The 25,139-nt window shown below is 37.1% G+C and overlaps 1 protein-coding gene across 5 annotated transcripts in view; it reads left to right on the top strand.

Moving 5' to 3' along the window:
- Nucleotides 1–25,139, top strand: part of pank4 (pantothenate kinase 4 (inactive)) — an 86,331-nt gene that overhangs the window by 2,457 nt on the left and 58,735 nt on the right. For all 5 annotated transcript variants that reach the window (XR_011351727.1, XR_011351728.1, XM_069918575.1 and 2 more), the window contains exons 2-4: nucleotides 5,969–6,051; nucleotides 7,946–8,154; nucleotides 24,803–24,986. Coding sequence is in view for 3 of the 5 variants with exons in the window: in XM_069918575.1 (XP_069774676.1) it covers nucleotides 5,969–6,051; nucleotides 7,946–8,154; nucleotides 24,803–24,986 (476 nt within the window). In the remaining 2 variants the exon portion in view is untranslated. The remainder of the gene's footprint in view (nucleotides 1–5,968; nucleotides 6,052–7,945; nucleotides 8,155–24,802; nucleotides 24,987–25,139) is intronic.

Here is a 25,139-nt window from a genome sequence, read left to right as displayed (position 1 = left end):
GTGACTTTTGTTACTGTGTTAAACTTTTTTTTTGGGAGGAAAGGGCTGCTTTATTTTTTTTGGTGAACTCAAAAATCAAAGTTACTGTTTGGGGAAAATGTATCACCCTTGGCAGTTGTTAACATGCATTTACAGATAACCTGTTACTTCTTTCTTTTTTTTTATTAATTTTTTTAATTTTTCACACCATAAATCACATTAGCCATGATATACACTATTTCTTTTTCACACATATACAGTGACTTTTTCTCCCCCCCTTTTCTTCCCAAACCACCCCCCCACCCCCCCCCCCTCATCCATTTTAGGTATACAATCTAGGTTGCATTAAGCCAGTCAGACAATGTTGTCATTCAACAAAATTACACCAGAAATTCTACTGAGTCCATTCTTTTCTTTCCTTCTCCTTCCATCAACTTAGGTAATGTTTGTCCCCGGTAGGTTTTCGCTATTGTATTTAATGTAAGGCTCCTATACTTGTTCGAATATTTCAATATTATTTCTTAACCAATATGTTATTTTTTCTAATGGAATACATTTATTCATTTAAATTTGGTAGTTTCTTCCTTTTAATTTGGTTATGTATTCCATTAATATTTAAAGACATATAGTTCAGCGTAGCCCTTTTATATTTTGTTTATCTTCTCTTTCCGTTTTTCCATCATTACCTTTCCTCCTTTTTCATTTCTGTTTTCTTATTTTCAACTCTTTATAAGACAACATTCCTACAACATCTAACATTTTCCTTATTCTCCTATTTCTATCTTATTTATCCCCAATCTCCCCTTCACCTCCTGAGTTGTCCTTTATCCCTTGTCGGACAACCACATCTCCCCTCTCCATTTGGATTTGCGAATCCACTCGCAAACGTCAACTGATTTTGCAGTGACCGCTATTTCCCCCCACCCCGCCTCCCCCAGAAAAGATTTCACTTTTCATATGTCACAAAGGTCACTCTTTTAATTCCCTCCTTATTCTCTCTATTCCATTACCTTCCCTTATTAATTCTTGTCTATACTATCTATATTTTCCTCTAAGTACAGATACATTCATGTATGCTCATTGTCTCTATTCACTCTTATACCTCTTTACCCGCATACATATCAATCGTGATCATTTTTACTCTCATTACCCGTCTTCATCCCTCAGTCTATTTTTGTCTTTACCCACATACATATCAATCGTGATCATTTTAACTCTCATTACCCGTCTTCCTCCCTCAGTCTATTTTTGTAATTGTTCTGCAAATTTTCGTGCTTCTTCTGGATCCGAGAATAGTCTGTTTTGTTGTCCTGGAATAAATATTTTCAATACCGCTGGATGCTTTAGTATAAATTTATACCCTTTCTTCCATAAAATCGCCTTTGCTGTATTGAACTCTTTTCTCTTCTTTAGGAGTTCAAAACTTATATCTGGATAAATGAAGATTTTTTGCCCTTTATACTCCAGTGGTTTGTTGCCCTCTCTTACTTTTTCCATTGTCTTCTCCAGTACCTTTTCTCTTGTAGTATATCTTAGGAATTTTACTACAATAGATCTTGGTTTTTGTTGTGGTTGTGGTTTAGAGGCCAATTCTCTATGTGCCCTTTCTATTTCCATTTCATGCTGTAGTTCTGGACATCCTAGGGTCTTAGGGATCCACTCTTTTATAAACTCCCTCATATTCTTGCCTTCTTCATCTTCCTTAAGGCCCACTATCTTTATGTTATTTCTTCTGTTATGGTTTTCCATTGTATCTATTTTTTGAGCTAGTAGTTCTTGTGTCTCTTTAGTTTTTTTATTAGATTTCTCCAATTTCTTTTTTAAGTCTTCTACCTCCATTTCTGCTGCTACTGCCCGCTCTTCCATCTTGTCCATTTTTTTTCCCATTTCTGTTAAGGTCATCTCCATTTTATTTATTTTCTCTTCTGTGTTGTTTATTCTTTTTCTTAAATCCTTAAATTCCTGTGTTTGCCATTCTTTAAATGACTCCATGTATCCTTTAATAAGAGCAAGTATATCCTTTACCTTGCCTATCTTTTCTTCTTCTATTTCACCATACTCTTCCTCTTCTTCCTCTGGGTTGACCATCTGTTGTTTCTTTGTTGCCCTTTCCTCCTCTTCTTTCTTGTTTCTATTGTCTTCTGTGGTCTCTTCTTGCTGCAGGTGTTCTGCAGCTGTCGTTGCCGGCTGTGGAGATCGACTCCCCAGCTGGTCCCCCCTCCCGTCGGTGTGTTTTTTTTCATTCCCATCGTGCATGCGCGAAGTATCGCGCATGCGCGGTTGCGCACTTTTACTCGGCTCAGCGAGCCATTTTTGTAGTCCATTATTTACCGACCTGAGGGAGCGGGTTTCTCTCTCCGCAGCGGGCCTCTTCGGACAGGTAAGGCCTTCACCTTTTTCCTCCTTTGTCTTCTCTTCCTCTCTTCTTGCCGTTGCTTTCGATTTTTCTTTTTTTGTCGCCATCTTCTTTCCACCTTTATACTCACTTTTCTGTAACTTTTATTTCTGTGCCTTTGTGTTTTCTCTTGTTTTTCCCGACTTTTCTGGAGAGGGCTGGAGTTCACCGTCCGGCCACTACTCCATCATGTGACTCCTCCTTACTGTGTTAAACTTGAGGTAAGAGAGGTTTTGGAGGGAAAGGTGAAGTGGGAATTGAACTCCAGGAGATTAAGGAGAGAGATTTTAAAAGCAAAAAAAAACTGCAAATGTTATAATTCTGAAGAAAATGGGTAAATATTGGACAGGTGGAGAGAAACAAATGTTACAGATTGCTGACCTGAAGCATCTAATCCAGTTAATGACATAATTCAAAGTTGAGCTACTTTGGTGAAAAGTCATTGATGTGAAACACAAATATTGACTGCAAATTTTTTTTTTGTTTTAATTTAAGAGATTTAGTAATGGTGTTCAAAATTACAGTTATTCAAAACCAAAATGTTTCATATTCCCAGGATTTTCAGTAACAGAAAATGCTGGACTAGGGAAGAATCTTTGCAGAGAAGAATTTCTTGATTACATTTGACTGATCCTCTTGCTTATGAGATCCATTCTATTTTATTTGCTCTTTTTTGCAACTGTTCTGATGATGGAAGTATCATCTAAAAGATGCTTTGAATGTTTTTCTTGCCTTCAACCGGATTCCCTTCCTCCATCATTGATAGAACCTAGATCATGTGTATTCTGTTTTTCGCTTACCTCTTGCCAGTTCTCTCCAGTTTCAAAATCAAGGTAGCATTTTCCCCATAAGGTCATCTTTGCTGAGGATTCTGAACCTTGGTAGCAATGAAACAATGGGGAGAATTGTAATGAAATTAACTGAGCTAGAAAGGGGATGGCTGGGGAAATAATATATTCCTTTGCACGAAGTGGCACACTATTCGTTGCAGCGAAAGTAGCTTTATAAATTAGATACGTTCTCCAATAAAACACTGCAGTAAACTCCAGATCCATACATAGAACACATGTAAATCTTTTTCTTTTCTTTGGCTTGGCTTCGCGGACAAAGATTTATGGAGGGGGATATCCACGTCTGCATTGAGGGGGAGGACGTGGACATGTCCTCGGGCCTGCGCAAAGGAGCTTTTAGGTGGAGTGCAGTGTGTGCAGTATTGGCCCCACCCTTTACACCCATGGTTCGTGTGCCGTGGCCAAGCAAGCTGGGAAATCAAGGAATTACCTTATTGATATGGAAATTTATACCTTACAGTTTCACAACAGGAAGTAGATAAAGAGCTTTGATTTGCTTAATATTCAACGTAAAGATAAACTGCAGGCATTTTTCATGTTCCATACGTGATGGGGCTTTTAGTTCCAAGGTTACTGAATATTTGTTGGAAAGAGCACAGCCTTGATTCCTTTTGCCTAATTATGTCTGTGACCTTGCAATTGTAGATTGCATTTGTTTAATTAACACTCCCACCTCTCTCTCCAAATTAGTTCTCTGCTAACAGTTGGTGGCATTCTCACAAGTTACCTGATGAACATTGTAACAAGATAGATCATTTAATAACAAAAGTAGAAATAAATGGTTATGATTTAATTTCCTTTGGAGATCTTTGCAATGAGACCAGTATGAAGAATTAAATATTGCAGGATACTTGGGGCAACATGGAAAAGAAGTATTATCCCTGTTAATGAAGAATGGGATAAAAGTGGTAAAGAGAACACATCTCGATTCGGGAAAATTAAGTGGGACCAGGTTGGATGGATTTAAGAAACAGATGAAAACATTGGGAGTTGTCTAGAAGCCCCAAGATGACATGTTAAAAGTACCTTTTTTTATTATTAAGGGTACACAATAATCTTTCCCTTAAGAGTTATTAAATATAGAAACTGGCCATTTTGTCCAACATGTCTCTATGCTGACTAATACACCCATCTATACTAATCAATGTATTTTATTTTCATTGGATTCATAGCTTCCAATGTCTTGAAGAGATGAGTGCTTGTCCAGATACATCTTAAATGTTGAAGTTTTCTGTCTCTACCATCTCTTCAGGCAATATATTCCAGATTCCAACAACTCTGGAAAATATCCCTCCCGCACTCCAAAGATTCTTTATAAATCTCCTATTTCTCACCATGGGAAAATATTCTTGCTCTTTATATCCCTATCATAATTGTGTACCTCTCTATCAGGTTATCCCACGGCCTCCCCCGCTCGAGTGGAAGCAAACCCAGCACATTTAATTGAATTGCTCCAGTCCATGCAATGTCCTGGTGAATCTCCTCAGCACCCTCTCAGTCCACTGGCATTCCTCTTCTAGCAGGGCAGCTGGAATTGCATACAATATTTTGAGTGTGGCTTATCCAATATTTTATAAAATTGTAACATGACCTCCCAACACTTGCATTCTGTGCAATTTTTTTTTTTAAATTTTTTATTTTTCACACCATAAACCACATTAACCATGATGCACACTTTCATTCTGTGCAATGGTTGATGAAGATGGGCATTATTTATACCTCCACCTGTACTATCACTTTCTGGGTAACCCAAGTCCCTGCAGGTTTATCAACACTCTCCAGGCCCAACCATTTACTGTGCATATACCCTTGCCCTCACAAAATGCAATTATGCTTCACTAAAAATCGAGCACGAGCCATCCTTAACTCTGTTGAATTACAACACCGTGGTGACTTTAATTCTTTCATTTTTATTTAGTTGTTGTAAATGATATGGAATATGTGTGGTCATTGGTGAACATAATTACCTTGTGATGAAAAGAAGACTATCATAGAAGCTCAAGGAGCCAGGGTGCTGTCCTGAACAACTCCTGTCTGTGAAGTCCTGAGGAAAAATGATTACTTCCTCCACATTTGCATTTGTCTTTTTGCAAATGGCCTTCGGCCATCAGTATGTTTTTCTCTTGATGTCCATTGACTGTAGCCTTGCCGTGCTTTCTTTGTAGTGCTCTCTTTTAGAACTGCCTTGATGTCAGGGGCAGCAGCACCAACCTTGTTTCTGCAATTTGGCCTTGATTCACATTTGGACCTGAAGCCTGTGAACCTGGAGTAACCCAAATTTGCAGATTTTTGGTGAGCAAACAGTTGATTACACCTTTAATCACTTTGCTGATGTTTGTGAATAGATTAGTGAGATGGTGATTGTGAGTTGTAACTCAACAGTACAGCTTGCCTGATTAACTCCGAATTGGCCACCTTTAGTCTTGGTGCTGCAATATTGGCTGTTACACATCAGGTATTCTCGGCCATTTCCTAATGTCTTATGGAATAAGTTAAATTGGCTGAAAACTGTGTTTGGAGAAGGTAGGAATCTTGAGAGGAAGATATGATGCATTATCCACTGTGAGTGTATTTGGTTGCTTATTTCAGCATGACATAATTCTATCTTTGGAATCGTATCTCAAGGACAGCATGTCAGGCTGGTGTGACTGCTGAGCATTCTAGAGGTATTTGACTTTCGCTGTTTCTGAGCTCCTGCACTCCATGTTGTGTACCGAACTAGCAGAATGTCTTTTGTTAACAGGTGGCTCCTTGACAAAGCTGGCCTACTACTCAACTGTACAGCACAAGGTAGCCAAAGTGCGATCCTTCGATCACTATGGCAAAGTAAGTACAGATGAATAGGGGTGTACAAATTGATGTATTCTCTGGGGCCATTACCTATCAAAAACATTGAGGTACAAATTTGTTGGTAAATTGTCTTTTCAGCTGTGCTACCTATTTCCTCCTGCGTTTTGCACCATCTTCAACAATTTTTTTTTCGCGTGTAAATGAGTATTCATTTAGTCAAGGGTACGTTTGTTGCAAGCAGCACTGTTAGTGTGGTGTTTTACTGAATGGTCAAGCTCACAGTTTTATAAAATCACTCCATACTGGCTGTGGTCATATTTGGAGAGAAATCTCAAATGTATGGATTTTATGGATGGCCTACGATAATTGAATTTGGTGAGAGAACTGTTACTAATATTGTGGTCAGGTGCAGTCTTCAACAATGATGCCAAAACAACTTTCTATTTTTTTCCTTCATTGTTTGTCTGTGAAGATCACCAGGCCAGGCAAATTCGGGGCAATAGTAGTTCTTGTATTGAGTCCTGAATCATTTTGCATAATATAATGCTTCAATAGAGTGTGATTGGTCAGAAAGGACATAAGAAAAAGGGAACGTTAATTTGGGTGATGTTGGCTCTAGCAGGTAAAGTTTGAGGAGCTTTAAAGGAGTGTAATTTGATGTAGGATTTGGGTATTTAGTCCTGGATGAGAGAAAGTCTGATGGCTATCTGTGGGATTTGGAAAATGGGAGCTGAACAGAAGGTGAGTGTTGGAAGAATGGAGTGTTCTCAATAGTTGCATGGCCAGAGAAGTTGCAGTGACTTTATTGTTTATGTTTATCGGCAGATTTGGAATATGGGAAAGAGGACTTTAGAAACAAATGTAGCTGTATAAGGAATTAGTGTAGGCCAGTAATAACGAGACTTGTAGAAATTGGGATAATAGTTGAAGGTATATAAAAGCTTTAGAGAAAGTCGATAATTAGAGTTGCTCAGGAGAGCATTAGAATCAGCAGTTGGGTTGAAGCAGGCTAGTGATGGGTTAGTTATGGAGGGGTATTTCGGTGGTCTCTGATGAAGAAGGATGGGATTAGAATCTCAACCCCAATTGGGTGCTGAGATTGCATAAAATCTAATTTTTTTTGCAACAGTAGCTTCAGAGGGGAATGATGATTATGACAAACTCTGAAGAGAAGAGTTTGTGTTCACAACCTGTCTAATGATGGAGACCGTGAAGGGGTCTGGAGAATTGCTGCAAAGCTGGAGAATGAGAGCCATCTGTATACTTGGAATCTCAAGAAAGTGTTTTTCATTCTGTAGGAAACTTGTGAGTTGATAGTAAACATTATCAGAATAATTTAAAAATATGGTTTAATGATGAAAGTTTTTGTTTGTAACAAAGAAGAATTTCTAAGACTAATTGCCTCTGCACTGATGTTGGGAGGCAGTATTGGCCGATGAGCAGAATTACTAATGTATAAAATATTGAACAATTAAATCACTATATGTGATGTCCAAAGTATGAATGTAATCCAAAGTACAAATTCACTCCAAGTTGCAGCTAGAGCTTTTGTTCCTTTCCATTTCTTTTTTTTTGTTGCTGGTTGTTTAGAGAGGGCTCTTCCTGTTCAAACGACATTAATTTATTTTTCAGCTGTTCAAATGATATTAATTGCCCTTGCTCGCAACAGTCCTCTATACATCTGATTCCATTACGGAGCCAGATGGAGAGGGCTCTTCCGAACATTGTTCCTTCATTGCTAAAATTATTTGAAGTCATGACATCAAACTATTTTAATCAACTTCTTTCACTTCATCAAAGGAAATGATTTTAAACCCTGAACGTCCATTAATGGTAAGTGTATTGACTTTCATAATGACATTTCTCGTTGAAAATGTAGTTGTTTCAGTACATGTTTCCAATCACGATGCTGTGTTTGTATTTTCCCAAGGGCCCAGATGATGAGCCATTATATGAGATCTCCGTTCAGGAAGAGATCACTGCCAGACTTCATTTTGTTAAATTTGAAAATGCTTATATTGAAACATGTTTGGACTTCATCAAAGCTCACCTGGTCAACACAGAGACCAAAGTAATTAAAGCCACTGGAGGTGGTGCTCACAAGTTCAAGAATCTGATTGAGAAGAAACTAGGATTGAAGTAAGTGAGAACTTCAAAGATAGTTATATATGATTGATGAGGCCTGCAGTAAATCTTTCTCTTTAATTTTTTGGGGACAAATAGGGAAGCTTGATTTGTTCTACAAAAAGTGAAGGTTGCTATTAGTGATACTTGTTGATTTGTTGTGGATTGATTAAGCAATAGAAGATAGATATATACCAGAGGACTGAGTATAAAATGAATGGGTTAAATAAGTCTATCGAATAAAGTAGAAATTAGAAAAAAAATCTCTTGCACGGGAGGAAGGAAAATTATCCCATGGGATTTTCTTTTTATAATTAAAAACAAAAGATTTGAAATACTCAGCAAATTAGGCACCATCTGAGAAGAGAGAAACAGTTAACATTTCAAATTGATGATGGAAAAAAAAGATAAGTTTTAAGTTACAAGAAAAGGAAGAACCAAGGTTTTAGGGTGGATATCTGGAGTGATGAGAGTTACACAAATAAGGTTTATGTTGGCTGAAAAAAAAGTGAGAATGTTATATCTCAAGGAGGTCTAAATAGAATAATGAACTGCCAGAAAAAAATCGCTCAAAGTGTGAGACACAAGTCATGGTTAGATATGGTTGCATCAAAAAACTAGTTAATATTTGGGAGGAGTCATGTGATGGAGTAGTGGCCGGTTGTGAAAACCAGCCCTCTCCAGGAAAATAAGAAAAAAGTTAGGAAAAAGCAAAGTATAACAAAAATAGAGTACAAGAAATAGAAGATAAAGATACAGAGAAGAGAAAGAAGATGGCTTCCAAGAAGGAGAAAGTAAGAACAACTGGAAAAAAAGTAAAAAAGTTGTCGGAGAAGAAAGAAGGCCTTACCTGCAGGAGGGAACAGGATGCTGTGGTGATGAGGAGTGCCCGACCCTCGAGGTCAGTACCTGCCTGACAGAGTTGCGACCCACCAGCCGGTGCACTACAAAAGCCACTGGAGGTGGTGCTCACAAGTTCAAGAATCTGATTGAAACAAAAGTGGGCAACTGAGGAATCAGAGGAGAAAGAGGACACCAGCGGGAGGGGGGCTCAGCAGAGGAGCGGGCTGTCACAGACCGAGCAGCTGAGGGACACCCGACACCAGGGCTCTCAGCTGGAGGATAAGGAAGACAGCAGAAGAGGGTGTGACGAAACAGACGGAGGGAAGATAGACAAGAAGACCAACGTCAGGAAGCCCAACAGACGAGTAGCCCAGGAAGGGAGGAACAACAACAAAAGGCCCAACAAAGAGATACAAGCAGCTCATCAGGAAAAACAGAAGAGACACAGACACAAAGAAGAGAAGAAGACACAAACACAGATACAGACACAGAAGAAGAGGAAGAAGACCATTATATTCACAGAGAAATAGGTAAAACTGATTGACAAAGAGAAATAAAAGGTAAAACTGATGAACAGAATATAGATAAAGTCTTTTTTGAAGAACAAATGAGATCACTAAAAGAATGGTTAACATTAGAGTTTAATGCAATTAAAAGGAAAATGAAAAGAACAGAAGATAAAATGCAAAGGTTAGAACATGACAGAAATAGGGAAAAGAGTAGAGAGTGTGGAAGAGCGGGAAGCGGCTGTGGAAATGGAAGTGAATGAGTTGAGAAAAATTGAAAGAAAGTGACAAAAAAAATTAAAGAGACACAAGAATTGTTATCTCAGAAAATTGACATGTTGGAAAATTATAGTAGACGAAACAACATAAAAATAGTGGGGCTAAAGGAAGGTGGTGAAGAAGGCACAGACATGAAGGAATTTATAAAAGGATGGATCCCGAAGGTTCTGGGAATGACAGAAATGCAGAAAGAAATGGAAATAGAAAGGACACACAGAACACTAGCTCTGAAACCACCTTCGCGGACGAAGATTTATGGAGGGGTATGTCAGGCACATCAAAAACCAAGATCTATCTTAGTAATATTTTTGAGATGCATGACAAGAGAAAATATACTGGAACGGGGAAAGAATAAAATTAGAGAAGATAATAAACCATTGAAATACAAGGGTCAAAAAATATTTTTTTACCCAGACATAAGTTTTGAACTCTTAAAGTGGAGTAAGGAATTTAATATAGCGAAATCAACTTTATGGAAAAAAGGTTACAAATTTATGTTAAGACATCAAGCCGTGTTTAAAATATTTATACCCGGGGAGCAAAGCAGACTGTTCTCAGATCCAGAGAAAGCGCAAGAATTCGCAAAACGTTTGCAGGACAGGAGAAGAGATGAAGAGATGTAACAAGAATGAAAAATGTAAAGATAAAGTATATATAAAGATGTAAAAACAATGTATATGAAAAGAACTAAAGAGGGAAAAGAGAAAGGAAGGAAGGGAGTAAGGGGGGGAAAGAAGAGAGAGAGAGCTTTGTTATATGTGTTTTTTTTTAAAAAGTGTTTTTTGGAGAGGGCTGGGTGGAGGGGGAATAACCGTCACTGCAAAATCAGTTGACGCTGCGAACAAAATCGCAACCCAAATGAAAAGGGGAGTTGTGGTTGCCTGGCAAGGGGTATGGGGCAACTCAGAGAGGGGGGACCTTTTGGGGTTTAGGTATTAGTGGATGTGGGAACTGCGGGGGTACTTTATGTTTTAAATGTGTTGTACATTAAGTGTAATAAGAGAAAACTAAGATGAAAATTGGGAAAAGGGGATGGAGCTGGCAAAGAGGTGGAAAAGAGATGTATTCAAGATATAAGATGGCCATGTTGAACTATAAACATTAATGGAATACATAACGAAATTAAAAGGAACAGGATACTAAATTTATTGAAGAAGGAAAAAATAGATATAGCATTTGTGTAGGAAACGCATCTAACTGAAGCAGAACATAGCAAACTAAAGAGAGATTGGGTAGGACACGTAACGGCAGCATCCTATAATTCAAAAGCTAAAGGTGTAGCCATACTAATTAACAAAAATGTACCAATCAAAATAAAGGAGGAAATAATAGATCCGGCAGAGGGGTATGCAATGATAAAGTGTCAGATATACTTAGAATTTTGGAATTTGCTCAATATATACGCACCTAACAAGGAGGATCAAAAGTTTATGCAGGATTAAGGAAATTTATTGATAGGAGGGGATTTTAACCTTAATTTGGACCCAATGTTAGATAAAACTGGACAAAAGACCAGCAAAAAGAATTAAATAGCCAAATTTATGGTTAAATCAATGCAGGAAATGAAACTTATGGATATATGGAGGAGGCAACACTCAAGAGAGAAGGAATTTTCATATTATTCGAGTAGGCATAAAACTTACTCAAGGATTGATATATTTTTGTTGTCAGCCCATATTCAAGGGAGAGTTAGGAAAATGAGTATAAAGCTAGACTACTATCAGATCATTCACCCTTATTATTAGCAATAGAACTGGAGAACATCCTACCAAGAACATAGATAGAGGTTAAACTCCATGCTACTTAAAAGACAGGAAGTTAGGGAGTTTATTGAACGCCAAATTGAAACATATTTTGAAATGTACACAGGGTCAGTGAAAGACAAATTTATATTGTGGGACGCAATGAAAGCCTTTTTAGAGGACAGATAATAAGTTATGTAACTAAGATGAAAAAGGATTACAATCGGGAAATAGAGCATTTGGAAAGGGAGATATTAAGTACAGAAAAGGAACTAGTAAAAAGGGATGATATAACGAAAAGGAGAGAATTGGCAGACAAAAAAAAACAAAACGTTACAAACGTACAAGGTGGAGAAGAACATGATGAAAACAAAGCAAAACTATTACATACTGGGAGAAAAATCACCTAAAATATCAGCCTGGCAACTTAAAACAAAACAAGCTAAAAGAACGATACTGACATTAAGGAAAAAGGACAAACACATTGCATATAATCCAACAGAGATTAATGACAATTTTAAGGAATCTTATGAACAATTTTATCAAAAAGAACGAGGGGAAAGATGATAAAATAGAGGAATTTTTAGCTAAAATTGAACTGCCGAAATTGTAAGAAGAGGAACAAAACAAACTAATTAAACCATTTGAAATAGAGGAAGTACAGGATATATTAAAAAAGCTGCCAAACAATAAAACACCAGGAGAGTTTAGATTTCCAATAGAATTTTATAAAACATTTAAAAGGTTATTTATTTCCCCTCTCCTGGAAGTAATGAACCAGGTAGAAGAAACACAAAACTTGCCAGATTCATGTAAGACAGCAATAATTACAGTAATACCAAAGATGGGGAATGATCCATTAACACCAGCATCATATAGATCAATATCTCTACTTAATTCAGACTATAAGATAATAGCGAAATTATTAGCAAACAGATTGGCCAATTGTGTACCTAAAATGCTAAAACAAGATCAAACTGGATTTATTAAGAAAAGACGAACAGCGGACAACGTCTGCAAACTTATTAATCTAATCCATGCAGTTCAAGGAAATAAGAAACCAATAGTGGCTGTTGCTCTAGATGTAGAAAAAGTCTTTGACAGAGTAGAGTGGAATTACTTATTTAAAGTATTACAAAGGTTCAATCTACCAGAAAAATATATAAATTGGATTAAAACATTGTATAATGGACCGTTGGCGAAGGTAGCAGTAAATAGATATATATCAAGTCACTTTAAATTAAGTAGATCAAGTCGACAGGGATGTCCATTATCCCCCTCATTGTTTGCCTTAGCAATAGAACCTTTGGCAGAACTGATAAGAATAGAAAATCAAATAAAAGGGATAAAACAAAGGAGAAGGAGTATAAAATCAGCTTATTTGCAGATGACATTATAGTATACCTAACAGAACCAGAGGTATCAGTAAAAGAATTACATAAGAAATTGAAGGAATATGGAGAAATATCGGGGTACAAGATCAATGCAAATAATAGTGAAGTGATGCCAATGAGTAACGCAGACTATACAGAATTTAAAAAAGAATCATCATTTAAATGGCAAGCACATCAATCCGATACCTATTTAAGCCACTTGTACAAACTAAATTATCAGCCACTAATAAAGAAATTGCAGGAAGACTTAGAACATTGAAAGAATTACTGTTAACGTTGATAGGGAGGGTAAACTGCATTAAAATGAATGTGTTCCCAAGGATACGATACTTATTTCAAACATTACTAATTCCCTTAACAGAAAAATTCTTTAATGAACTAAAGAGAATTATAAGGAAATTCTTGCGGAAAGGGAGGAATCCAAGGGTAGCGTTAGATAAATTAACAGAGAGGTATAATCAGTTACCAAATTTTAGAAATTATTATAGAGCTGCACAGTTGAGGTATTTATCAGATTTTTACCAGACAAGGGAAAAACCAGACTGGAGTAAGATAGAACTAGATAAAATAGGGAAGAAGGTACCAGAACATATACTTTATAAGTGGGATGAAAAGCTGGTGCAATATAAAAACTCACCAGTACTGCATCATTTACTTAATACATAGAAGATCCACTTAGAAAGGAAAAAAACGAATGACCAAATACCAAAATTACTATTGACGCAAAATCCGCTAATCCCTTTTACAATAGACAACCTTTCCTTTAGAGAATGGGAGAGAAAAGGAATCAAAAGAATAGAAAACTGTTTTTTGGGAAATAATTTATTAACATTTGAACAGTTGAAGTACAAATATGGAATAACTCATGGTGCAATGTTTGCATATCATCAACTGAAATCTTATTTAAAGAATAAATTGGGAAACAGATTGAGATTACCTGAAGGAAGCAGCTTTGAATACATGATTACAGACACAATGATAATCAAAAGATTTATAACCAACATGTACATTAAGCTGCAAGATAAGGAAAATGAAATAAACTATAAACCTAAGCAGGTGGGAAAAGGATCGAAACATAAAGATAAAAAAATGAAGTATGGGAAAAGTTATGTTCTGGAACTATGAAGAATACAATAAACTCAAGGTTACGCATGATACAGTATAATTGGTTACACAGGGTATATTTAACTCCTCAAAAATTAACAAAAAATGTGATTCAACATTATCAAATAGATGTTTTCGCTGTAAGAAGGAAATGGGAACAACATTACATGAAACTTGGGCATGTACGAAAGTAAATGTTTTGAGAAGAATTAAGTCAGATACTAAATAAAATTACAAAAAATAACATACCAAAAAACAGAGATATTTCTTTTAAGTAACATAGAAAGTAGAGAATTAGGCCTCAAATTGGATAAAGTGCAAAAAAAAATTCATTATGATAGCCTTAGCAGTAGCAAAAAAATGTATAATGTCAACTTGTAAAATGGAAGAGTACATAAATATACAGCAATGGTACATGGAAATGAATAAATGTATTCCATTGGAAAAAAATATAATTTAAAAAATAAAGTCACAATGTTTGAACAAATTTCTGAACCATACAGAGAGAGCTTGCCTATGACCTCCATCCCCTAAAATGAGAATGAAAATGATAAGAAGACAAAATGACTAGATTCAGTGTGTAATAAATAGATGATGCAGTTTTCTTATTATTTTCCTTTGTGTGAAAATATTGTTTTATGGTTTTATTGTATTGTATATGTTGAATATTTATGGGTTTTGGAGGGATGTGGGTAGAGGGGAGGGAGGGAAAGGGTGGGTGAAAACGTGAGAAAAGACCACAGTGTAAATTTTTTTTTTTTTTTTTTTAAATTTTTTATTTTTCACACCATAAATCACAATAGCCATGATATACACTTTTTCTTTTCCACACATTTACAGTGACTTTTTCTCCCTCCCCCCTCCCTCCTCCCAAGCCACCCCCCCACCCCCCCCCCTCTCATCCATTTTAGGTATACAATCTAGGTTGCATTAATTCAGTTAGACAATGTTGTCATTCAACAAAAATACACCAGAAATTCTACTGAGTCCATTCTTTTCTTTTCTTCTCCTTCCATCAACTTAGGTAATGTTTGTTCCCGGTAGGTTTTCGCTATTGTATTTAATGTAAGGCTCCCATACTTGTTCGAATATTTCAATATTATTTCTTAAACTATATGTTATTTTTTCTAATGGAATACATTTATTCATTTCTATATACCATTGTTGTATTTTCAAATTATCTTCCATTTTCCAGGTTGACATAATACATTTTTTTGCTACGGCTAGGGCTATCTTGACAAATCTTTTTTGTGCATCTTCCAAGTCAATTCCAAATTCTTTATTTTTTATGTTACTTAGGAGAAAGATCTCTGGATTCTTTGGTATATTGTTTTCTGTTATTTTATTTAATATCTGATTGAGATCATCCCAAAATTTTTCTACTCTCTCACATGTCCAGATTGCATGAATTGTTGTTCCCCTTTCTTTTTTACATCGAAAACATCTATCAGATACTGTTGGGTCCCATTTATTTAACTTTTGCGGTGTAATGTATAGTCTGTGTAACCAATTATATTGTATCATACGCAGCCTCGTATTTATTGTATTTCTCATCGTTCCAGAGCATAACTTCTCCCATGTTTCCTTTTTTATCTTTATATTTAAATCTTGTTCCCATTTTTGTTTAGTTTTACCATTTGTTTCCTCATTCTCCTTTTCTTGCAGTTTAATATACATATTTTTTATAAATCTTTTGATTAACATTGTATCTGTAATCACATATTCAAGGTTACTTCCCTCTGGTAAACTCAAGTTGCTTCCTAATTTATCTTTCAAGTAGGATCTCAGTTGGTAATATGCCAGCGCTGTATCTCCAGTTATATTGTACTTATCTCTCATTTGTTCAAAGGATAAGAATCTACTTCCTGAAAAACAATTTTCTATTCTTTTAATCCCTTTTTTTTCCCATTTTCTAAAGGCAAGGTTGTCTATTGTAAAAGGGAGTAGCTTATTTTGCGTCAATATTAGTTTTGGTATTTGGTAATTTATTTTATTTCTTTCTACATGAATCTTCTTCCATATATTGAGGAGATGGTGTAATACTGGAGAAGTTCTATGTTGTACCAATTTTTCGTCCCATTTATATAATATGTGTTCAGGTATCTTTTCCCCTATTTTATCTAATTCTAGTCTCGTCCAGTCTGGTTTTTCCCTTGTTTGATAAAAATCTGATAGGTACCTTAATTGTGCGGCTCTATAATAATTTTTGAAGTTTGGCAATTGTAAGCCTCCTTGTTTATACCATTCTGTTAATTTATCTAGTGCTATCCTCGGTTTCCCCCCTCTCCATAAAAATCTCCTTATTATTTTCTTTAACTCTTTGAAGAATTTTTCTGTCAGTTGTATTGGCAATGCCTGAAATAAGTATAGTATCCTTGGAAAAATGTTCATTTTAATACAGTTTATCCTTCCTATCAGTGTTAGTGGTAGCTCTTTCCAATGCTCTAAATCGTCCTGTAATTTTCTCATTAGTGGATTGTAATTGAGTTTATATAATTGGCCTAGATTTTTGTTTATTTGCACACCTAGGTATCTTATTGCCTGCGTTTGCCATCTGAATGGGGATTCCTCCTTAAATTTTGAGAAATCCGCGTTATTCATAGGCATTGCTTCACTTTTATTTACGTTTATCTTGTATCCCGACACTTCTCCATATTCCTTCAATTTCTTATATAGTTCTTTTATTGATAGTTCTGGTTCTGTTAAGTACACTATCACATCATCCGCAAACAGACTGATTTTATATTCCCTGTCTTTTATTTTTATTCCTTTTATATTATTATCTCTTCTTATCGATTCTGCTAGTGGTTCTATAGCTAGCGCAAACAATAATGGTGATAGTGGGCATCCCTGCCGCGTTGACCTGCTTAAGTTAAATTGCTTTGATACATGTCCATTTACTGTCACTTTCGCTAACGGTCCCTTATATAATGCTTTAATCCAATTAATATACTTCTCCGGTAAACTGAATTTTTGCAATACTTTGAACAAGTAATTCCATTCTACTCTGTCGAAGGCCTTCTCTGCGTCTAAAGCAACTGCTACTGCCGGTGCTTTATTTCCTTCTACTGCATGAATTAAGTTAATAAATTTACAAATATTGTCTGTTGTGCGTCTTTTTTTGATAAATCCAGTTTGGTCTAAATTTACCATTTTCGGTACCTGTTCTGCTAATCTGTTCGCTAATAGTTTAGCTATTATCTTATAATCTGTGTTTAGCAGAGATATTGGTCTATATGACGCTGGTGAGAGTGGATCTTTCCCTTGTTTTAGTATCACTGTAATTATTGCTGTTTTACATGAATCTGGTAAGTTTTGTGTCTCATCAATCTGGTTGATTACATCCAGGAGGGGCGGTATTATTAGGTCTTTAAATGTTTTGTAGAATTCTATTGGGAGTCCATCCTCTCCTGGTGTCTTATTATTTGGTAAATTTTTTATTATCTCTTGTATTTCTACTGTTCCAAATGGTTCTGTTAATTTATTTTGTTCCTCTATTTGTAGTTTTGGTAGTTCAATTTTAGTCAAAAATTCATCTATTTTCCCTTCTTTCCCTTCGTTTTCGGTTCGGTATAATTGTTCATAGAATTCTCTGAAGTTTTCCTTAATTTCTTTTGGATTATATGTAATTTGTTTGTCTTTTTTCCTTGTTGCCAATACCATTTTCTTAGTTTGCTCTGTCTTAAGCTGCCATGCTAAGATTTTGTGTGTTTTTTCACCTAGTTCATAATATTTCTGTTTTGTCTTCATTATATTCTTCTCCACCTTATATGTTTGTAATGTTTCATATTTTATTTTTTTATCCGCCAATTCTCTTCTTTTGGTTGTATCTTCCTTTATTGCTAATTTTTTTTCTATGTTTATTATTTCCCTTTCCAACTGCTCTGTTTCCTGGTTATAGTCCTTCTTCATCTTGGTTGCATAACTTATTATTTGCCCTCTAATGAATGCTTTCATTGCGTCCCATAGTATAAACTTATCTTCCACTGATTCCGTATTTACTTCAAAGTACATTTTTAATTGTTTTTCAATAAATTCTCTAAAATCCTGTCTTTTAAGTAGCATGGGGTTTAATCTCCATCTATACATTCTTGGAGGGATGTCCTCTAGCTCTATTGCCAATAACAGGGGTGAGTGGTCCGATAATAGTCTAGCTTTATATTCCGTTTTCCTAACTCTCCCTTGAATGTGGGCTGATAACAGGAATAGGTCTATCCTTGAGTATGTTTTATGTCTAGTCGAGTAGTATGAGTATTCCTTTTCTTTTGGGTTTTGTTTCCTCCATATGTCCACAAGTTTCACTTCTTGCATTGATTTAATTATAAATTTGGTTACTTTGTTCTTCCTGTTAATTTTTTTCCCCGTTTTATCCATATTTGGATCCAAATTCAGATTGAAATCCCCTCCTATTAGTATGTTCCCTTGCGTATTAGCTACCTTCAAAAAGATATCTTGCATAAACTTTTGATCTTCTTCGTTAGGTGAATATATATTAAGTAGATTCCAAAGCTCTGAATATATCTGACATTTTATCATAACATATCTCCCTGCTGGATCTATTATTTCCTCTTCTATTTTAAATGGCACATTTTTGCTAATTAATATAGCCACTCCTCTTGCTTTTGAATTATACGATGCTGCTGTTACATGTCCTACCCAATCTCTCTTTAATTTCTTGTGCTCCAATTCAGTTAAGTGTGTTTCTTGGACAAATGCTATATCTATTTTTTCCTTTTTCAGTAAATTTAGTAGTTTCTTCCTTTTAATTTGGTTATGTATTCCATTAATATTTAGAGTCATATAGTTCAGCGTAGCCATTTTATATTTTGTTTATCTTCTCTTTCCGTTTTTCCATCATTACCTTTCCTCCTTTTCCATTTCTGTTTTCTTATTTTCAACTCTTTACCAGACAACATTCCTACAACATCCAACATTTTCCTTATTCTCCTATTTCTATCTTCTTTATCCCCAGTCTCCCCTTCCCCTCCTGAGTTGCCCTTTATCCCTTGTCGGACAACCACATCTCCCCTCTCCATTTGGATTTGCGAATCCACTCGCAAGCGTCAACTGATTTTGCAGTGACCGCTCTTTTCCCCCACCCAGCCCCCCCCAGAAAAGATTTCGCTTTTTATATGTCACAAAGGTCACTCTTTTAATTCCCTCCTTATTCTCTCTATTCCATTGCCTTCTCTTATTAATTCTTGTCTATACTCTCTATGTTTTCCTCTAATTACAGATACTTTCACATATGCCCATTGTCTCTATTCACTCTTATACCTCTTTACCCGCATACATATCAATCGTGGTCATTTTTACCCTCCTTACCCTTCTTCATCCCTCAGTCTATTTTTGTCTTTACCCACGTACATATCAATCGTGATAATTTTTGCTCTCATTACCCGTCTTCATCCCTCAGTCTATTTTTGTAATTGTTCTGCAAATTTTCGTGCTTCTTCTGGATCCGAGAATAGTCTGTTTTGTTGTCCTGGAATAAATATTTTCAATACCGCAGGATGCTTCAGTGTAAATTTATATCCTTTCTTCCATAAAATCGCTTTTGCTGTATTGAACTCTTTTCTCTTCTTTAGGAGTTCAAAGCTTATATCTGGATAAATGAAGATTTTTTGCCCTTTATACTCCAGTGGTTTGTTGCCCTCTCTTACTTTTTCCATTGTCTTCTCCAGTACCTTTTCTCTTGTAGTATATCTTAGGAATTTTACTACAATAGATCTTGGTTTTTGTAGTGGTTGTGGTTTAGGGGCCAATGCTCTATGTGCCCTTTCTATTTCCATTTCTTGCTGTAGTTCTGGACATCCTAGGGCCTTAGGGATCCATTCTTTTATAAACTCCCTCATATTCTTGCCTTCTTCATCTTCCTTAAGGCCCACTATCTTTATGTTATTTCTTCTGTTATAATTTTCCATTATATCTATTTTTTGGGCTAGTAATTCTTGTGTCTCTTTAGTTTTTTTATTAGATTCCTCCAATTTCTTTTTTAAGTCTTCTACCTCCATTTCTGCTGCTACTGCCCGCTCTTCCATCTTGTCCATTTTTTTCCCCATTTCTGTTAAGGTCATATCCATTTTATTTATTTTCTCTTCTGTGTTGTTTATTCTTCTTCTTAAATCATTGAATTCCTGTGTTTGCCATTCTTTAAATGACTCCATGTATCCTCTAACAAGAGCAAGTATATCCTTTACCTTGCCTTTCCCTTTATCTATTTCACTGTACTCTTCCTCTTCTTCTTCCTCTGGGTTGACCATCTGTTGTTTCTTTGCTGCCCTTTCCTCCTCTTCTTTCTTGTTTCCATTGTCTTCTGTGGTCTCTTCTTGCTGCAGGTGTTCTGCAGCTGTCGTTGCCGGCTGTGGAGATCGACTCCCCAGCTGGTCCCCCCTCCCGTCGGTGTGTTTTTTTGCATGCGCATCGCGCATGCGCGAGGAGTCGCGCATGCGCGGTTGCGCACTTTTACTCGGCTCTGTGAGCCATTGTTGTAGTTCTTTTTCTACCGACCTGAGGTAGTGGGGCCCTCTCTCCACAGCGGGCCTCTTCGGACAGGTAAGGCCTTCACCTTTTTCCTCCGTTGTCTTCTCTTCCTCTCTTCTTTCCGTTGATTTTGATTTTTCTCCTTTTGTCTCCATCTTCTTTCCACCTTTATACTCACTTTTCTTTAACTTGTATTTCTGTGCCTTTGTATTTTCTCTTGTTTTTCCCGACTTTTCTGGAGAGGGCTGGAGTTCACCGTCCGGCCACTACTCCATCACGTGACTCCCCCTCACCACAGTGTAAATTTAATGAGATACGTTTGTACATATTCTGGTTGATATGGCTCACAGTGTGAAAAAATAAAAATAAAAATTAAAAACTAGTTACTATTTCAATGCATATGTGACATTTTGTAATAGAACAACTGAAAATTAATTTAGAAGACATGAAAGGAGAACTTTATTTGGTCCTAATTTTCTTGCCTTGTAAATGTTGTATCTGAAGACTGTCATTGGTCTTCATTCCATATGCAACATCGCTGGAGATGAATGGTCATACAACAAAACTACTGTGGAGAGCATTCTGACTGGTTGCATCACTGTCCGGTATGGAGGTGCCAATGCAAAGGACAGGAAATGGCTGCAGAGAGTTGTGAACTCGGCCAGTGCCTTCATGGGGATTAGCCTTCACTCCATTAAGGTCATCTATAAGAGGCGGTGTCTCAAGTAAGCAGCCTCTATCATCAAGGACCCTCACCACCCAAGCCATGCCATTTTCTCACTGCTACCATCAGAAAAGAGGTACAGAAGTCTGAAGACGAACACCCAATGGTACAAAAACAGTAAAAACACAATGCTGGAGAAACTCAGCAGGTCAAACTCTACTTTATACAGCAAAGATAAAGATGCATACTAACGTTTTGGGCTTAATCACTCATCAAGATGGAAATATGTCTGCAGGCATCTGTACAAAAGATAGGGGGGAGGGGCATGTTTCCAAAGGTAGGAGGTAATAGGTGAAGGGAAGGAGGTACAAATACTGCTTCTTTTCTTCCGCCATCATATTTCTGAATGGACGATGAACCACTGACATTACCTCACTTTTTCCCTTATTTGGCACTAATTTACTTTTAAAAAATTGTAATTCAGTAGTACAAGCATTGGACATAGTAGAAAATAAAAACAAAGATGTAATGTTGAGGCCTTGTAAGGTATTGGTAAGCCCATGTTAGGAGTATTGTGAGCAGTTTTGAGCCTCTTATCTAAGGAAGGATGCATTAGTGTTTGAGAGGGTCCAGAGGAGGTTTGCAAGAGTAATCCTATGAAAGAAAGGGTTAATTTAGAAGGATGGATTGGTGGGGGTGGGATATCATTGAAATATACAGAATATATCAAATATAGAATATAGATGTGGACAAAATGTTTTCAGTCGTGGGAGAGTCTGGGGCCAGAGGCCATAGCTTCAGAATAAAAGGATTTTCCTTTAGAACAGACGCAAGGAGAAATTGCTTCAATCAAAGGTTTGTGAATCTGTGGAATACTTGACATAGATGGCAGTGGGTATATTTAAAGATGAGCTTGATAGGTTCTTGATTAGTAAGGGGATCAAAGGTTTCGGGAAGAATGGGGTTGAGAGGAAAAATGCATCAGCCATGATTTGTAGGTCATATTTCTGCTTCTACATCTTACGGTTCTGGTGACCCAATTATAGGAAAGATCTGATTAAACTGAATTATCATGACTAATTACTTGGAGAGGCTAGGAGTTTTCTCCTTGGAGGATAGAAGGCTGAATGGGTACCTTTATAGAGATTTTTAAAATGATGAGGGGCATAGATAAGGTACATGGTCTTTTTTAAATCAGAGTAAGGGAGTCTAAAATGAGAAGGGGAAGGGACAAGTTCTCCAAGGGACATGAGGAATACATTATCCACACAGAGTGGTGTGTTTCTGGAACGAGCTGATAGAGGAGGTGGTGGATGCAATTTTAACATTTAGAAGACTTAATTACGCTTGGGAAATCCTAAAGTAAGGACAGATACAGGGGACATATTGTTTTTCCATCATCTGGCTTTGGGTTGTTGTGTTTGCAGAATGTTATGGATTCTGAGTGACTATATTTGTTTCTTTATATATGTTTTGAAAATAGTACAAAAAATTGTGAATTAGTGTATTTGAAGGTTGGTGGGGCAGGAAATGAATAGCATATGTACCATTTTTTAAATGTAATCCACTTGGATATAAAGAGAAAGTTTGTGTTTTTGTACCTGCGAAGAACTTGATTTTGTGTTATTTGAATAGTGGTTGAAAATCATGTTCCTGTCACCTGCCTGTTCCAAGTATTGTGCTGTTTTGGACAGTATGTGTTTGGGCAACAATATTATTGAATGACACGGAAATGAGCTGATTGCAAACCCACTAACTAACCAACCCACAATTACCTGGACTACACATCCTCACACCCTGTCCCCTGCATGGACTCCATTCCCTTCTCTCAATTTCTCCTTCTCTGCTGCATCTGCTCCCAAAATGAGGCCTCTGAAATGTCTGCCCTTTTCCACAAATGTTGCTTCCCCTCTACCACTATTAACTCGGCAAGCACCTGCATTTCCTCCATTCCCCGCTTATCTGCCCTAGCCCTCCCCCCCAGAAACAATAAACACAGAATCCCTCTCGTCCTCACCTACCACCCCACCAGCCTCCGCATCCAACACATTATCCACTTGACTTTCTGGTACTTACAACAGGACCCTACCACCAGACATTTTTTATTTTCCTCCTCTCTTGGCCTTCCATAGAGACCGCACCCTCAGTGAGTCCCTTGTGCACTCTTCCCACCCCACCCATCGCCCACCCAGAACACTTTCCACTGTGGTCATGGAGTGGTTGTAATACCTGCACCCACACCTCCTCCCTCCCCATGGTCTGAGGTCCCAAACAGACCTTTTAGGTGAAGCCACACTTCACTTGTACCTCCAAAAAACTAATTTACAGCATCTAGTGCACCCTCTGCGGACTTCTCTACATTGGAGAGACCAGTCGCAGATTAGGAGATTACTTCACCCAGCACCTCCTCTCTGTCCGCAACAAAAACAACCTTCCCGTAGCCAACAATTTCAATTCTGAGTCATACTCTTAAGTTTGTGTCTGTTCATGGCCTTTCACACTACCCACAGATTGGAGGAATAACACCTCATTTTTTGTCTGGGCACCCTCCAACTCCAGGGCATGAACATTGAGTTCACTGCATTCCACTAATCAGCTTGCCTTTTTCTCTCTTTTCCCCCACCCCCCCCCACCCTTTAACTATTCATTCCAGTTCCTACTTTCTTTCTCTTCCCCCCCCCCCCCCTTCCTGTGGTCCTCCCCATCACCTATCATCTCCCACCATCACCACCCCTCCTTCCCCCTTTTGTTCGGACGTCTCTTCTGTTCCCTCATACTTTGATGAAGGGCTCAAGCTCGAAACGTTGGTGATGCAACATAAAGGCAACCTTTGTCTTTGATTAAACAAATCATTTCATCTTCCTTAGTTTGCTACATAAAGGACCTGTTGAGTTTCTCCAACATTTGTGCGTTTTTTGATGAACTCCTATTCAGTGTCATGCCTGATGTATATACTACCTGTATATTAATTCAAATTATGTGTATTAATAGCAAACACTTTTTGATTTCAGACTTGAAAATTATTAATTGACTGCTCTTTGTGAGAGTGTTGATTATAATGTAACACCCAAATAATAACTCCACAAGTAGTGAAACTAGTTTCTCTCAAACCTAATAATTCCATTCAAAATCTTCAGCTGCTTCCTCCTTCCAGGGAACAACAGATAGACATGTTGTATCACCTTCCTTACCTCTGTGAGCCTCAGTAATATTTTGGTTAATTTCCTGGACCGTTGCCAAGGAATGTTTATTGACAAGAAATAGAAAACCCAGGAAGGGTTGCTGGTGCAAATGATGAGAAGCAGAAGGGACTCAGTGGGTCAACCAGGATCCATGGAATGAAATGGATTTTGTCCCTAATTATCAATGAAATGATAGGTCGGGGGTAACATGGGTGAGGAGATGTACTGGTATTTGGCTTGTGTTGCATAATTTAGTCTCTTTTCAGATGAATACATCGCGAGTGTAGTAATCTTTGTACATTGGGCCAGTCCATTTTAGCTTGCTTCTCTTGTTAGAACAGATTTCAAGGTACATTGTTTTAGGTTAAGCTTGATGAGAATCATTCATTTTGTAATTCCATTCTGTGCTACTTTTGCACTAGTCAATATAATTTGTGTTGAAGGTTTCCTTTCAATTTTATTACAGAGTGGATAAGGAAGATGAAATGACTTGTTTAATCAAAGGTTGCAACTTCGTGCTTCGACATATTCCACATGAGGCCTTTGTGTATGTAAAGCATGCCGATCCTGAATTCCGATTTCAGACAACGCACCCAGATATCTTTCCCTACCTGCTGGTGAACATTGGGTCAGGTGTATCTATAGTGTGGGTAAGTAAAAACTTTCTATTCAAGTTCTGTGTTTTTAAATTTTTCACGTTAAAATTTTAAATTTAAATTTGGACTAACCACTATGTTAACTGTGCTGCCCTTTTAAAAAAAAAATAGACATTCAGCATGGTAACAGGCCCTTTTGGCCCACGA

This window comes from Narcine bancroftii, chromosome 2 (genome assembly GCF_036971445.1).
Source record: "Narcine bancroftii isolate sNarBan1 chromosome 2, sNarBan1.hap1, whole genome shotgun sequence".
Lineage (NCBI taxonomy): Eukaryota > Metazoa > Chordata > Chondrichthyes > Torpediniformes > Narcinidae > Narcine > Narcine bancroftii.
Note: the sequence above shows the minus strand (reverse complement) of the source record. Positions and strands in the feature narration are given on the sequence as shown.